The 17,444-nt window shown below is 43.0% G+C and overlaps 1 protein-coding gene across 4 annotated transcripts in view; it reads right to left on the bottom strand.

The window, feature by feature from the left end:
* Positions 1–17,444, bottom strand: part of FNIP2 (folliculin interacting protein 2) — a 90,089-nt gene that overhangs the window by 27,720 nt on the left and 44,925 nt on the right. For 2 of the 4 annotated variants that reach the window (XM_073341493.1, XM_078852495.1), the window contains exons 4-11: positions 11,269–11,369; positions 11,084–11,155; positions 9,601–9,701; positions 9,349–9,438; positions 8,054–8,125; positions 7,171–7,300; positions 2,109–2,310; positions 1,453–1,541 (exon numbers count right to left, since the gene is read on the bottom strand). In XM_073341493.1, coding sequence (XP_073197594.1) covers positions 1,453–1,541; positions 2,109–2,310; positions 7,171–7,300; positions 8,054–8,125; positions 9,349–9,438; positions 9,601–9,701; positions 11,084–11,155; positions 11,269–11,369 — 857 coding nt within the window. Of the gene's footprint in view, positions 1–1,452; positions 1,542–2,108; positions 2,311–7,170; positions 7,301–8,053; positions 8,126–9,348; positions 9,439–9,600; positions 9,702–10,293; positions 10,775–11,083; positions 11,156–11,268; positions 11,370–17,444 lie in introns of those variants that run through there. The other 2 variants (XM_073341496.1, XM_073341498.2) reach the window with 2 other exon arrangements.

The following is a 17,444-nucleotide window of genomic DNA, read 5'->3' as shown; positions in this document are numbered from 1 at the left end:
CAGGCACCCAAAATATGAGGCACACATAATTAGTGACCACCTGTGAAAAATTGGTTCAAGTAGCTTTCCTAGCATCACACAAGAACTCTGTGGCCCAGGCAGGAATAGAATCTAATCCTGCAGGCAGCACTCAACTGCCTTAACCATGAGACTGTCCTTTATGTTCCTGTGTGCCATACCCCTCTTCTGTCACTACACACCTTCCAACATCTGGAAGTAAAGAAGCAGGAGCCCTACTGGCAACACTCTCCTTTATTATATAATCCTGATTCATTCCCAGAGCACAGTTCATGCTGAGCTTTAAATGAGGCAGAGGTCTTGAAGAAAAAGTAGTTTGTGATCATGGTGTTAAAAAGACTATCCTCATATGCGCAAGGGGACCAGATTAAGATTAAATGGGACTCTGAGTCATCAGTTTGGACCTTAGATCCACAGAACGGACCTATATCACTTAAGCTAATAAAGTAACTGATAGCACTAATAGGCTGTTATCCTCTGTGTGGACAAGTGACTACAGGGGGATCAGACACACACTTTGCCAGTGGATTTCACAGCTACCTGCTGACAGCAGAGGGTTGTTAGACTCATGGCTCCTGGGTTCAATCGGAGGAGAGTGTTCTCTAATGGTTATAGACCCTTCTGCCCTTGTGCTCCCAGCCTGTCTCCTTCTGCTCCCATCCATCTTCCACCTTATCACCTCCACTCCCACCCTCCAGCTCCTGCCTGCCTCCTTCCTCCAACCTCTGCATTCCAATTAGGTGTTCCCCCCCCTCTCCTCCTCACCTGGTTGCTAAGGGACTGATGTGGGGGGGGACCAAGGCAGGGGCATTTAGAGCACAGGAAACAGTCTCCCTGCTATCAGTTCCACTATCTGACACCACAGCTGCCTTTTGCAGCCTGGGGGAGCAATTGCAGGGAAAGTCTTATTCAGTGCATGAGCTGAAGCATGCTCCTTTATTCTGTGGAGATTGTGCACATGCAGTCCAGTCGGCAGGTACAAGCCATGAGGAGAGATTAGCTACCAGACTAGTAAATCTCTACTGAGCATGTGTGAACTAAGATTTTTCAAAGACTTATAGCCGGGCCACATTTGGGTGGATTTTCACAGGGATGGCAAAAAAGGCACCACCCCCCCGCCAAATTTCAAGTACCTGCTTCAAAACAGGGAAGCATTCAAGTTTCTCAGCACAACAGCTGTAAGAATTTTTTAAATATAGGAATACAATGCATTTTCCCCTATGGTCACTCACAAATGGCAGAACCATTTTTGCTGAAGTTTTCCAAACAATTTCAGTCTGAGGCAGACACCTAACTTGGAAAAATTTAGCCCAAATGATTTGAGTTTGGCAAAGTTATTGAAAAAACAGGGTCTTACAACAGGAAATACCAGGTGACCTTAACTTTAGGCCGTGCTACCAGCTTCTCCTATCATATGGTGTAACAACAGCTCACCTGAATTCTCCCAGGGCATCCGTGACACGGCTGATATAAACCTGTACTCTTAGGCTGGATTCTGCTATTTTTCTACAGAGGATCATGGCCTTGAACAATAAAAAGTGACATCTTAAAGAATGCAAAAATAGTTTATATCATCTTTATAGGCTCATCAACGTGTCTGAATTGATGAACAGACATTGTGGCTCGAGCCCTGATGCTATGCGGCCACTTAGGATAGCAAGAGCTGCCCACATCCCCGTGTGTGACTGTGTAAAACCAATCTAGGACATGTGACTAGGTGCGTGGCGGGAGGAGAGAAAGGGCTGTACACCAGATACTCTCCTCCCCACCAGCCCTTTCAAAGCAAGCATGCACACTCTCCCATAATGCATCAACCAGTTGAAAAAACATCTAAATGGGAGAAAAGGACCACCCCTACCCCCAAATCCTCCTTCCAATGCAAGGAGAGAACCTAGGGAAGGACTGTGGTCCTGAGGCACAACTTTTTCCAATGCAGTTAGTAAGGCAGAAAAGCTATGTGCTACCCCCCATGCAGGGCTCAGTCTGCAGGTTGGCTTCACCCTGTGGTTATTTATGCCTTTCTAGGCTCTAGAATATTCCATCCCTACTTAGTGCTTATTCTTCAGACTCCACTAAATAGCATTCTGTACCTTTTCAATTGCACTCTTTAACTTGTTCATATGGGATTCAAATAGAGGGAAGTGAGAGAAAAAGAAGTCCTGGAAGTTCCTCTGTGCATCTTCTCCTTCAGGCAGAGAGAAAATTATGCTGATGGCAATTTTTTTCCTCCGAATCATAGCAGGATTGGAACTGCAGCTTTCATCAGCCACGCTAAAAGTCTCTTCAGTGGACCTGCAATGAGAGAAATGGTAGGCCAGTTACCCTGTGTGTTTCCTACATTTGTATACGATGCATAGTTCTGTATGCCAGCAAGAGATTCTAACCATACCTCCAAGTCTCCTTCAATGCCCTGCAAAAATTTTGCCCCCGCTTACTTCCCTACTTAAAAATGTCACTCACTCAGATAGCAGAACGTTCTCAGTGGCACAACTCAAACTTCGGAACCCTTTGCTAGAATGCAAGACACCTTTTCATTAAAGCTTTCCTCTAGGAATAGCACCCATAAACAGAACCCCTGAAAACACTTCTGTGTGGGTATTTCAAATGCCTGATAAGAATTAGTACATTTATCATAATACCGCTGTGTGGTAGGGGCTATTACTGCCATTTTACAGATGGGCAATGAAAGCACACAGCACATAACTTCCCAAAGGTCACAAAGGAAGTCCGTGGCAGATCTGGAAAGTGAATCCTGGTCGGCTGAGTCCCAGTTCAGCTCCATAACCTCAAAAACATCTTATTAAATTCACATAATCCTGTTCATGGCAGAATTCAGAAAATTTGTTTGTTATTTGTACAGAGATTAAGTATCTACTCCATAAGCTTACTAATTGAGAAGTAAAGCCTTTACTGAAGACAAACCATCACCACTTTGATACTAACTTGAGTCACGTATCTTGATATAAAATGCTAGTGGAGACAACACACTCATTTCCCCCGCTCGATGTAGCTAGTCGGTAAGCAGTAAGTGTGTGGCCATGTTGTCTTGACCTCAATTACCTGCATCCAGGTAAAAACTGCCTCTGCCTTATCTCTGCTAGGACGTGACATCAGGATAGCTCTCTCCAAGTAAAAAAAAACAAACCACACTTTTTTTTTTGCAGTTGTTTTGTGTAGAGCTAAACAGAACCAAGTTAAACAGGTAATGTCGCTACTTTCACTTTCCCACTCCTACCAGTCCTCTCTGTTCCCTTTCTATCTTGTTCTATCTTATGGCAGCATCCCTGAGTTTCAAGGAGTAATTTTATATCACTTAAGAGCTTTGCTTCCTGCTCCAATCAGCCACAAACTAAGTCATGGCAACTGCACAAAGTAATCTCAATAGAAACCACAGAAATACATGGTGGAATAGTGCAGGACTTCTCAGCCTGTAAGGTATGACCCAGAAGCCAGTCATGGGTTGTCCCCTCCTCATCGGGTTGTGATAGCTTTAACTTCTAGGCACCATCTCTCAAACACTGGGAGTTCCAAGGTGTCAATGAGTACAGTATGCAGCAACTTGTGAATGCAGCACCAGGCATATGATCAAGAGAGAGAGAGACAAGTCATCAGAAAGTGTTTGGAGTCAGAGAGCAAGAAACTGATGGTCCATGATGAAAACCATCTAGCTTTACATATACTTAGGGGTCTGACTGGAAAAAATAAGTCGTGGCTATCTCTGATGCTCAGCTCACTCAACACCAAAATGAGACATTGCTTACAGTAGAGCGTGTAGACCCTCATAAAACGGTTTCATTTCCTGTAAGCTAGGATCAGCAATGGAATAGTTAACCATGCTGACATTAAGTTTTTAGGGTTAACGTCCTATCACGAGGAGAAAGTTCGCAAGTGCCAGAGCTATGGCAGATACAGGCAGACAGTTGAACTCCGTTTACATTTTGATGGTTATGGTCTCAGCTATAAAGACTAGAGAACCTATTTAAGGGGAAATTTTGAGTCTACAACACAAGATAGAGATGCCAAGAAGAGATTAAATGAGCACCTATTGGTAGCTGCTCCTTCGCAGGCCAGTCTGATCCCTACATTTACTGACCACAATGAATTTCTAAAGGCATTGTGACTATGTCTACCCTGCAATAAGAAAAGGAGTACTTGTGGCACCTTAGAGACTAACACATTTATTTGAGCATAAGCTTTCGTGAGCTACAGCTAACTTCATTGGATGCATTCAGTGGGTGAGCTGTAGCTTACGCTCAAATAAATGTGTTAGTCTCTAAGGTGCCACAAGTACTCCTTTTCTTTTTGCGAATACAGACTAACACGGCTGCTACTCTGAAACCTACCCTGCAAAAAGACACCCAAATACCTCATAATGAACATGCCAGAAAGCCAGTAGTTTTGAGGCTTTTAACTGCCATAAACCAGAACAGTGCTTTTCAAAAAGCTACTTCTGTCTCAGAAATACAGCATAGAATGCCTTTACAGCTTTTTTTTTTTTTTTTTAAAACAGACTATTACAATACAGCGTCATGTAACTGGCAAGGTATATATCCTACCGTCCATTATCAAGGTCACTGAAGTCATGTTTCAGGGTGGAAAGGAGGGAGTAATCTTGCATAGTTTAAATGCACCCAATCGCCAATAATGCTGTCAGATGCCAAAGGATTGTCAGAAAACCACATCAGAAAATAAAAGATATGTGCAATGCAACTCTGAGTCTACTGACGTTGCTGGCTTTGGAGAAGTCATTGCAATTAACTGAACTAAAAGAACGTTTCAGAGCGTATAATATTGTGCCAATCTCTAAAAATACTACTGGTAAATTCGTAGCATTTTCATTTTTTTTTTAAAAAAGGAAAGCCTTAGATAGATGTTGTTAAATCCATACTGACTACACTTCAGTTGAAACAAGCAAAAAGGCGGGCAAAAAGACAAGGCAAAAGCTGGCTATTTTAACTGAGGCCTGTGCATTTTTGGAAACTCATTCTAAGCAGAAACTGTTTTCTGGCTGATCTATTTGATGAGTTGAATATACTAAATTTGTCACCACACAGAGTCATTAAAGAGAAAACTGAGCTTGTGGGAAACAAGAGCTCAAGATGATAACCTCATTTGAACTCCTTAGTAACTTTTGTGCAAAAATAAATATTCCCATGGACTTTGTGAAAGGGACAGTAAATCAACATACAAGAAACATTGCAAACTGAGTTCTTGTACAGTTTCCCATAGTTTGAGATTGAGAAACAGAAGTCTGACTGTGTGAGAACCCTTTTCAACAAAGCTGCTAATTGTGCTCGACTGACAAGTAACCATATGGAGCTGCAGATAGAAGTTCTATTTTCTTTGGGCAGTTGGTCTAAAGATCGGTCAGATGCTGTGCAGTTTTAGCTGTATGAATTAAAGCACAGATTCAGCTCCTATTGAGATCAATAGCAAAAATTCATTGTTTCAGTGGTACTTGATTGTTTGAACAAATGAACGTTTGAACATAGCAACAACACCTGTAATGCTTGACAGCCTAACTATTGGATCTAAAATATCTTTGTGCAATTTCCTTCTCGACTCTGGCTGTGATGAAAGCAAATGCACAGAAGTCATTTACCTCTGGAGAAAGATTTGATGCTGCATACTGCAAATACTACACCAAGAACAGAGAAACTAATGTTCAGCAAGCAGGCTTAATTTTTGTCTTTACGGATAAGAAGTTACCACTTTCAGTTACAAAAACACTGAAATATATTTGAGAATGAACTTTTTTTTTAAAATGCCTCTTTAAATGAGATTTTAATCAAAGAATCTTTTTACACTAATTTAACTGATCACTATAAGATGATCTAAATTGAACACAATTTAATTAACTACCCAATGCCTTGTGCATTACATTAGTTTTTGAACTTGAGGTCGCTTTTTCATATGGTGGGTTTCAGGATAATTTATTTGGCCCACAGACCAAAAGAAAGTCACTGTAGTATAGCATCCAAAATATCTGTCTGTAGCAATGATTAATGGAACAGAGATATGGGGCATGTAAATGGTTCTTCCAAGGTGTTTGTAGGGCACTTAATAAATATACAAGTTAAACAGGCTAAGACAACCTGTGACCCATTGGCTAAGTATCCCTTCCAACAGTAAAAGCCACAGAGGGGGCTTTTCATGTGGGAAATCTGTACATGGAATCTCTGTAAGAGAATCAACTATGTCATCTCATTGGGGAGAAATGGGCTTTGCATCTCCTTGGTAAAGGCTACGGGAGCACTTGCATGAGCCTGGAAAACCCTCAGAATCCACAAGTGGACAGGGTTATCAGCCCCTAGCACCTCCAGCTCCTTAGCAGTGGCTGACCTCAGCTTCCCTAAAAACTGAATACAGCATTAAGTTGGATGACCTTTTCCAGGTAACTTCCACCACACTGGAGGGCAAGGGGAGAGAATGAAAGCCAATTCCCAAAGTTTGCATCCAGTTCACACTGTTCCTAATCTGCACAGAGAGGGGTCCACTGGCTTCAGGCCTGTAAGCACGCATGCACATATGCAGGTCCATTTGTGAGTGAGGGAGGTAGTGGAGAGGCATTGCCCATCTTGCTATGAAAAAGCAAGACTGTCTAGAAGCCAAGTCTTGATGCACCCCATGACATTTTTGTCAGACCAGTGGCAAATGTACTGAAGTTATTATAGCCAAGCTTTGGGTCATCACTCTCTTTTTTCAAGTTGTGCCAAAATCACGCTTGAGGCATCCTGTACATACCAAGAGAGTTGTCATGGTCTATTGCACCAGAGTTTTGTTAACTAGTCACTAATCAGGTTGTTATAGTAGAATATAATTGTGCCACCTATGGTGTTACATTCTCCCCCATGTCAGTAGGTAGCTCTGTTCTTCCAGTAACAGCTGAGAGTTTAATTTTCTTGTTTGAATGGGTGCCTCAGAGATAAATGATAATCCTTCATTTGAAATGTGTTCATTTTCAACCTCATTTTGTAGCCACTCATTTGTAATAATCTTAAACAACACTAGGATGTAGGAGAGATCAGACTGTTACTAGGAGAAAAAAACATGAAATTGACTTGCCCCATTAAGAACAGAGACTTGGCCAATTTCAGCAAATGCAACCCAATTGCTATTGTATTCCAGCAGGGAGAAGCTCACAACACTCACCACCTTGGAATAATTCCATTTTCTAAACTCGTCGTTTGACTTCGGAGCCAGCGGCGCTGGTAGCTGCTGGAAGAGGAGGATGAGGAACTTGGTGATGGAAACGGTGTAATCAAAAGACTGCTCAGAGATGCTGTCAAGAAACACACACATGAACATTTTGTAGGGTGCCGAGTAAATAATACTTTTCCCTTTGGCCAGGTTAACATGAGTATAATTTTTGCCTTTTGGTTCTCTCATTTTTTTTAAAAAACAGCAGTTTTCCTTTCAGTCTGACTCATTCCCAGCAGGTGAAATCATAATTATTTTAATTATTCTTACTGCCTTAACATAGTAGGAGACTTTTTTCTTAACAGCACCAGAATGTTATATGTAGTGGAGACTACATTGATGGAGTCTCTCTCCTCTGTGCTGGCTTTCTACTCCTCTGAAGCAATCTGTCCTAAGAGATGTTGCCAGTCATGACAGGCAGGCCAACCTCTACCCACTGCTTTTCCTCCCACTGAGCAAAAATCCTCCCCCTTCTTTTCTTTAGTGGAAGCGCTACTGTTGATTTCTTCCCTAACTTATACGTTTATATTACTGAAGTATTACATAGATGAGAACCAAATGAGTTAATGTTGTAAAGGCAGAGTATCAGAAGACACATCCCCTTTCTTACTGATTTGTAGGGGAGAAGGGGAAGAGTATGTCCCAGCAGCAGAGCGGATGAGCAGAAACCTAGTTCATAGGGAAGGGAACGGCTCAACAGATCCACAAGTTCATGTGGATGTGCTATAAGCAGCGATATCCAAACTCCACCCCACTGGGCAAAACCTGAATCTGTTGAGTCACTCTGCTAAAAAGCTTTGCTTTCATCAAATGGGAGAAAAAGAAACACAGATACCTGACCGAGCAATGCCGCTGTCTCTGTCCTCATTTTGCCCTCTGCTAGGCATATCAACAGGTGTGCTATGTGCTAAAGTAAACAGATCAGATCAACAGAAAACATTACATGCTGCCTCATATTGTTTGTCAATGTTAAGCAAAGTCTATGTTTAAAGACCACACATACAGCAAAGTCACATCCAGTGCAGTTAATTTAAGCAATAGCTATGTCCACAGTGTGTGGGCAGATAAAAAAATTCAGTGTTTGAAGAGGTGATAGCAAGCAATATTTCAATACTGAACACTACTAGTGGGATTGAATTTTTTTATTTTAGACTAAAATACTTTCTAAATACCTGTAGGAATCAGAACATGAATTTATATACACTGAAAAAGTCACACAGCTGAGAATCAGCCCCATGAAAGTGTCTCAGGTAGAATACCCCAAAATGGGAGCACCCAAAATCTCTAGTTACGTTTGAAAATCCTGAGTTAGTTTATTTTTGTAGCATCACTGGCATTGAAGAGGCTAACAATACTTTATACGGAATATCAGTTTCAGTTGTTTTTAAATTAACCGCTATGCTTGTTTTATAGAATGAAGCAAAAACTCAATCCAGTGTAGATCACCGGTAAGTGTTAGTAGCACATATTCATTTAACTTATGAAGCATGCAAGATTTGAGAGAGAAGTGAAGTAACTTTTCATTTTTGAAATCAACAGGATCAATTAGATCCAAGGTTTCCCCAACAGCACGAGTACTAGTCAGGCCTGTAAAAGGATCTTTACATGTGTAAAGGAGACTAAATGCTACTTTCGAATTTAAGATAAAGCCTTTAATATTGTAAAGTCAAAACTTAAACACTTCCAGATTCAGTTCAATAATGTCTTAAAAGAGTTGCCATCCAGTGAAAAAAAATCCACAGGTCAGAAGATATGGAAGGAAAGCAAAGAGGGAAAGAAGCAAAAGGGAACGGCACACCAGCAAGAGATCAAGTGTAGACCAGGAAACATAAATCCTCTTAGAAACATAAGGGCTCACTTATTATTGAATACACATTACATTAGGAAGTTTCCTTAATGTGAACATTTGTGGTAGAAGTGGGAGGGAAGAACAGGAAGCAATTTAATGCAGCCTGGTATTTCCAGAAGGCTTGAGTCAAAATATAAAGCCAATATGTGTCTATCATCAATATCTTTGTCACTTTAGCCCTTCGTTTCTAGAGTGTAATTATGGACCTCCTGACAAGATTCAGAAGAAGCTGGGTTACTGTGGGTGGGTGGGTCACAGTGTGCTCAGCATTCCACACAAACCTGCAAAGAAAGAAGCACTCCGGATGAGCCGGAGGGGAACTCCTTCAGATACACCCTGCAGCACTTTGCTGCTGCACAGCTGTAACACACCTAAAACAGCAACGCAGAGAGAACGCAAGACAAACAAACAAACAAAAAACAATTAAAGACAACGCAGGGGGAAATAATTTAAAAGAAAAAAACAAACAAAAACAAAAACAGATGGTCTCATCAGGAAAAGATTTTTTTAAAATAAAATAAAGAAATATTTACCTAGATTACTTCCACTACGGCAAGTGCCCAAACCATTTTGATTAGAGCTCAGTTTTCCAAGACTGGGATCTTGGTTGATGTATTCAAAGCTATCTTGCAAGCTAAAAAGGGAGAAATATCAAAATTTCTAAGAAGGGGGATAGAATAGCTTCCACTAACATCAAACTACACTCTGTTTATTTGCTTTGTTATGTAAATCTAACTCACCACCCCAAGCTTAAAGATTAGCAGATATTCCTATATTATTGTCATAACCATACAGATAAGGGTAGCCTAGAATTCCTCCTTACCTGTAAGGTGTTAAGAAGCTCAAATAACCTGGCTGGCACCTGACCAGAAGGACCAATGGGGGGAAAAAAAAAAAAAAAAGATACTTTCAAATGGAGGTGGGGGGGGGGAAGAGGGTGAAGGGACTTGGGGGGATATTTTAGGGAAACAGGAACTCAAAGTGGTCCTTTTTCTGAATCTTTGTCTAACTCACTTGGTAGTGGCAGCAGTCCCCATCCAAGGACAAGGAAGTATTTGTGCCTTGGGGAAGTTTTTAACCTAAGCTGGTAGAAATAAGCCTAGGAGGTCTTTCATGCTGGTCCCCTGTACCCTAGAGCTCAGGGCTGGGAGGGAACCTTGACAATTATAACAGATATTTATAATGGAAAATAGATTGCGGAGGACTGTTAAGCTTTAAGACTGTACCTTTCAGAATTAACTAACTTTCCATGTTTGGTCTTTGCCCACAGTGATTTTGAGAGGTAGAGGGGAATGGAGCAAAATCTCATCAGCCATTTTTGAATGTGGAGAGAGAGAGAGAGAGAGATGTAGAAAAATATATGCACACCTTCCTCATTATATTAAAAAGGCAACCTGTTGGCAGTGGGAAGTTGTTACTGAAGATAGAGACACTAAGCCTTTGAATGTTTATGCAGGCCTCTAAACTTTGAGTTTCACCCATTGCTCATCCAGAGCACACTTAAAGAGTCAAAGGGTACATATACACCGTAATTAAACACCCATTGCTGGCCTGGGTCATCGGACTGGTTCATTGGGCTTGGGATGTGGGGCTGTAAAATAGCTGTGAAGCTGTTCAGGCTTGGCCTGGAGCCCAAGCTCTAGGACCCCATAATGGGGGAGGGCCTCATAACCTGAGCTCCAGCTGAACCATCTACACTGCAATTTTTAGCCCTACAGCCTAAGCCGCATGAGCCCAAGTCAGCTGACCTGGGCCAGCTGCTGCCATGCCGCGAGTCATTTATTCCAGTGTAGCTGGACCCTGAACGATCCTATTGCCCTCTAGCCTTCATGGGACAGCTAGAGCTCAGCACGTGAATACTGCTCATAAACAGTCTCACTCTCTCCCCCTTTCACTCACTGCCAGCAGACATTTGGTCATTTGGTTTTACGAGCTTTTATAGAGACCAACCTTAGGAGCAGTGATAGAAGAAATCTAAAATGAGAGTGAGAAATGACAAGAAACAACCAAACTTACTTATTTGTGCTTCCACTGAAGCTTCCCACTCTGGCTGAGAACACTTTACTTATCATAAGCTGCGGAGGAGAGCTGAAAGGATAAACAATCATCATCTCAGTGACTCAACAGTTCCAGTACCTTCTCCTTCCCCATTTCCAAGCATTTGGCAATATGGATAATCCTAGAAGAGGAAACTCACTTACCGTATGTAGTGGATTTTCAAGGTAGAACCTTTGTAACTCATTGCCACTGAGCCAAACATCATTTCTCCAAGCATGTTGACATCAGAGGCTGGTCTAGTGTACTATAGATAAATAAGGGGGAAAAAGCCAATCATAACCCATTGCATTATTTTAGTACTGAATTTTGAACGTGAAGTAATCTCTGCTTCCCAATGAAGAGGAGGAGCATATACCAAGTGGTGTTTGTGCAATGCATACATACAGTTACAGTACACACTATATTTAGTTCATTAGAGAGGCCCACTAGTTCCTATTTGCATGAACTCTCCCCAAAGTGTGCAATGAAGAAACCCACGCACAGTCTCTGCAGCTGGGCCAGACAAGTGATTTTATATCTCCCAGCCACATTTCTTTATTTCAGGACGTTGCTTGAGAAAGACTCCAAGCACTCCAGGTCTGAAGAGTCTGGACCCTTAAGTGTTACTTTTACATTTAAAAATCCTTCCCGGTCTAAATTAACTCATTTAGATGGCAAGATATACTTGGAATGACAATTTTTAAAAAAAGGAAACAAAATAAGTCCTATTTCTTACTACATTCCAAAGATCTACTACGAGTAAGAGGATAAACTCCTCTGTATAAATTCTCTCCACAGTTAAGGTAGTAACTTGCATTTCAACACAAGGATACATTTTTTCTTCCCACCCTCTACTAAATGTCTTAAAACAAACCCAATTCACATGAAGTTTCTCATGTGTCTCTTAGCGTACGACAAAGGTTTGCCTGTTTTGAGGAGATTCAAACAAGCGATTTTAGAGAGGCACATAGAAAAATGAGATTTCTACTCTTTTAACTCCTGAGTCTGGAATGTCCTCCTTTGAAATCAGCACCTGTCATAAATATAAAGGGAAGGGTAAACACCTTTAAAATCCCTCCTGGCCGGAGGAAAAACCCTTTAACCTATAAAGGGTTAAGAAGCTAGGATAACCTCGCTGGCACCTGACTAAAATGACCAAAGAGGAGACAAGATACTTTCAAAGCTGGGGGGGGGGGGGGGGGGAACACACAAAGGTTCTCTCTGTGTTTTTGTTTTGGTTTTTTTGGCCAGGAACAGAAAAGGAATGGAGTCTTAGAACTTAGTAAGTAATCTAGCTAGATATGTATTAGATTCTGTTTTGTTTAAATGGCTGATAAAATAAGCTGTGCTGAATGGAATGTATATTCCTGTTTTTGTGTCTTTTTGTAACTTAAGGTTTTGCCTAGAGGCATTCTCTATGTTTTGAATCTGATTACCCTGTAAGGTATTTACCATCTTGATTTTACATAGATGATTCTTTTTCTTCAATTAAAATTCTTCTTTTAAGAACCTGATTGTTTTTAAATTGTTCTTAAGATCCAAGGGTTTGAGTCTGTATTCACCTATGCAAACTGGTGAAGATTTTTACCAAGCCTTCCCCAGGAAAGGGGGTGTATGGTGTGGGAGGATTTTGGGGGGGAAAGACGTTTCCAAGCACGCTCTTTCCCTGTTATATATTTGTTAGACGCTTGGTGGTGGCAGCAATAAAGTCCAAGGGCAAAAGGTAAAATAGTTTGTACCTTGGGGAAGTTTTAACCTAAGCTGGTAAAAATAAGCTTAGGGGGTTTTTCATGCAGGTCCCCACATCTGTACCCTAGAGTTCAGAGTGGGGAAGGAATCTTGACATGGTGGCAGAGCAATGGGATTAACCTGAAATCATTTTGAGATTAATTTGAGATTTTTTGAACAAGAAGCACAGATTTTAAAAAGGAATTTTTTTTCCCTTTGGGCTTCTGGAAAGCAGGTTTTCAGCTGAAAGCAGTTAGAGGTGTTTTTTTTTGTCTCTGCCTGGGGGCCAGAGCAGAGACAAAAGGGAATTGTCTTTTGTGAGCTGGAGTTTTCTCTACGTAAAGGCAGGGTAGTTAACCTACTGCAGGGAAATTCACAAGTCTCCACAGACCTGAAGAAGTTTTTTTGTTTTTTTACCTAAGAGCAACTAGAGGGGTTTTCTGTCTATTTGCCTGGAGACAAAGGTGTTAGGTTTTGGGTTTTTTTAAGGATTTTTCTGTAGGCTGACAATCACTATCAGAGAACATAGGTATTCGGTTACAGCACAGCAAAATTTTACAAGCCAAGTTTTTTGTTTGTTTTATTCCTAACTCTCGGGTGTAAAGTTAGTTAAAAACAGAGAGGCAAACATGACAGAAACCAAGGCACAACACAAATTGGAGTTAACCAGACTGGAGGCAGCGAAAGAGGCAGAAAAAGCCCTAGAGGCTGCCCACAGGAGAGCTATGGAGGCAAAGGACAAAGAAATGGAGGCTGCGAAAGAGTCAGAAAAAAACCAAGAGGAAGCCCAAAAGAGAGCTATGGAGGTAGAAAAGAACCAAGAGGCTGCTCACAGGAGAGCTATAGGGGCAAAGGAAAAAGAGAGGAAGCACGAACTAGAGATGGAGAAGGTAAGAGGTAAGGGCTGAGCGGAATCTACTGGATAACCCTAACAATCCTTCCCCAAAGATCCACAAATGGGAGCGACTATGTCCACAGTATGATGAATCCAGTGATATTGCTGAATATTTTCTCACCTTTGAGAGACTGTGCACTCTCCATAAAATTCCTGAAGCTCACAAGATGACCACATTGGTCACAAAATTGACTGGAAGAGCTCTGGACATATTCAATAAGATGCCTATTGATGAGGCTTCTGACTATAATAAGTTCAAGGATTTGGTTTTAAAGCAATTTCAAATTACACCTTAAACTTAGAGTAAAATTTCGAACCCTTAAGAGAGGGCCTGGACTAAGTAATGTGGCTTATCTAAACCAGATAAAGGATCTGTTAGGTAAATAGGTCCAAGGAAGGGGTGTCACTAGCTTTAACAGAATGTGTGATTTGATAGCTCAGGAGAAATTCCTGAATATGTCCAAGGAGGAAATAAAACAGTGTTTATGGGATAAGGAAATGGACTCAGCAGAAAGTCTTTCTTCTTATGCTGATCGATACGAGCAGTCCCAGACCGCCAGAGAGGCGGGGCAAGCTGGAACAAAACGGGTGGAGGGAGGAGAGAGGAACAAAACTGGTTGCAGTTGGAGCGGATACCAGAAGAGACAACCTCAGACCACATCCTACTACCGGGGGCAGCCCAAGGCCCCAACTAGCCCCCACAAGGAACCCTCCAGACTATCGTCCCGCCACACCGTTCTCCAGCAACCCACCTCGCCCCAGTGACCTGTCAGCTGGACAATGTTTTAAATGTAATGAGCCGGGGCATGTAAAGGCCAGCTGCCCCAAGAACCCCAACAGATTATAGTTCATTGCACTGGAATCACACCAGAGGTCCGCAGGCCCAGATGCCTCCCAGATACCCTCGGAGTGGAGGGAAACTGAGTGTGGGCGGGAAGAAGGTCACAGCGTCGAGGAACACCGGAGCACAAGTGTCGGCTATTCATGCTTCCTTAGTGGACCCCAATTTCATCAACCCAGAGATCCAAGTGACGATTCAACCCTTCAAGTCAAACGCTTTTGATTTGCTTACAGCCAAGTTGCTGGTCCAGTACAAGGGCTGGTCAGGAACGTGGACTTTTGCAGTCTATGATGATTATCCCATCCCCATGCTGTTGGGGGAAGACTTGGCCAATCATGTGAAGCGGGCCAAGAGGGTGGGAATGGTCACCCGCAGCCAGGCTAAGCAAGCTGTCACGCCTAGCTCTGTTCCAGAAACTTCAACCAGGACCCGGTAAGAGGCGACGGACGCGGACCCCATGCCAACGTCTGCAACAGCAGTAGTGGATCCAGTCCCAGAGACCCAGACAGAGCCAGTCCCAGAACCGGAAGCAGCCGATAACCCGACACAAGAGGCTCAACTGGAGCCTGAATCCCAACATAGTGCACCAACAGAGAGCAGTTCACAGTCAACGGAAACAGTCCCATCCCCTACATCGCTTCCAGAGGGACCAAGCCTAGGTCCACAATCCAATGAGGAACTGATGTCTCCAGCATCAAGGAAACAGTTCCAGACCGAACAGGAAGCAGACGAAAGCCTCCAGAGAGCTTGGATGGCGGCACGGAGCAACCCACCGCCTCTCAGCTCTTCTAATCGATCCAGGTTTGTTGTAGAAAGAGGACTTTTATACAAGGAAACTCTTTCTGGTGGACATCAGGAAGACTGGAATCCTCAGAGACAGTTGGTAGTTCCAACTAAGTACCGGTAAAGCTCTTGAGCTTAGCCCACGATCACCCTAGTGGCCATGCTGGGGTGAACAGGACCAAAGACTGTTCAGGGAGGTCATTCCGCTGGGAGGGAATGGACAAGGATGTCTCTACCTATGTCCAGTCTTGTGAGATATGCCAAAGAGTAGGAAAACTCCAAGACCAGGTCAAAACCCCTCTCCAGCCACTCCCCATCATTGCAGTTCCATTTCAGCGAGTAGCTGTGGATATTCTGGGTCCTTTTTTGAAAAAGGCACCCAGAGGAAAGCAGTACATATTGACTTTCATGGATTTTGCCACCCAACGGCTGGAAGCAGTAGCTCTAAGCAACACCAGGGCTAAAAGTGTGTGCCAGCCACTAGCAGACATTTTTGCCAGGGTAGGTTGGCCCTCCGACATCCTCACAGATGCAGGAACTAATTTCCTGGCAGGAACTATGGAAAGCCTTTGGGAAGCTCATGGGGTGAATCACTTGGTTGCCACCCCTTACCATCATCAAACAAATGGTCTGGTGGAGCAATTTAATGGGACTTGGGAGCCATGATACATAAATTCGTAAATGAGCACTCCAATGATTGGGACCTAGCGTTGCAGCAGTTGCTCTTTGCCTACAGAGCTGTACCACATCCCAGTTTAGGGTTTTCACCATTTGAACTTGTATATGGCCGCGAGGTTAAGGGGCCATTACAGCTGGTAAAGCAGCAATGGGAAGGGTTTACACCTTCTCCAGGAACTAACATTCTGGACTTTGTAACCAACCTACAGAACACCCTCTGAACCTCTTTAGCCCTTGCTAAAGAAAACCTAAAGGATGCTCAAAAAGAGCAAAAAGCCTGGTATGATAAACATGCCAGAGTGCGTTCCTTCGAAGTAGGGGACCAGGTCATGGTCTTAAAGGCGCTCCAGGCCCATAAAATGGAAGCATCGTGGGAAGGGCCATTCACGGTCCAGGAGCGCCTGGGAGCTGTTAATTATCTCAGAGCATTCCCCACCTCCAACCGAAAGCCTAAGGTGTACCATATTAATTCTCTAAAACCCTTTTATTCCAGAGAATTAAAGGTTTGTCAGTTTACAGCCCAGGGAGGAGAGGATGCTGAGTGGCCTGAAGGTGTCTACTACGAAGGGAAAAGTGCTGGTGGCGTGGAAGAGGTGAACCTCTCCATGACACTTGGACGTATGCAGCGACAACAGATCAAGGAGCTGTGCACTAGCTACGCACCGACGTTCTCAGCCACCCCAGGACTGACTGAACGGGCATACCACTCCATTGACACAGGTAATGCTCACCCAATTCGAGCCCAACCTTACCGGGTGTCTCCTCAAGCTAAAACTGCTATAGAACGGGAGATCCAGGATATGCTACAGATGGGAGTAATCTGCCCCTCTGGCAGTGCATGGGCATCTCCAGTGGTTCTAGTTCCCAAACCAGATGGGGAGATTAGCTTATGGTAGTCCAAGAAGAAACATAATGCTGTAACTCGCCCAGACAACTATCCAATGCCACGCACAGATGAACTATTAGAGAAACTGGGACAGGCCCAGTTCATCTCTACCTTGGACTTAACCAAGGGGTACTGGCAGGTACCTCTAGATGAGTCCGCCAAGGAAAGGTCAGCCTTCACCGCACATGTCGGGCTGTATGAATTTAATGTACTCCCTTTCAGGCTGCGGAATGCACCTGCCACCTTCCAAAGACTTGTAGATGGTCTCCTAGCAGGATTGGGAGAATATGCAGTCGCCTACCTTGACAATGTGGCCATATTTTCGGATACCTGGGCAGAATACCTGGAACATCTACAAAAAGTCTTTGAGCGCATAAGGGAGGCAGGACTAACTGTTAAGGCTAAGAAGTGTCAAATAGGCCTAAACAGAGTGACTTACCTTGGACACCAGGTGGGTCAAGGAACTATCAACCCCCTACAGGCCAAAGTGGATGCTATCCAAAAGTGACCTGTCCCAAAGTCAAAGAAA

This window comes from Lepidochelys kempii, chromosome 4 (assembly GCF_965140285.1).
Source record: "Lepidochelys kempii isolate rLepKem1 chromosome 4, rLepKem1.hap1, whole genome shotgun sequence".
Lineage (NCBI taxonomy): Eukaryota > Metazoa > Chordata > Testudines > Cheloniidae > Lepidochelys > Lepidochelys kempii.
This window is presented reverse-complemented; position numbering and strand designations above follow the sequence as displayed.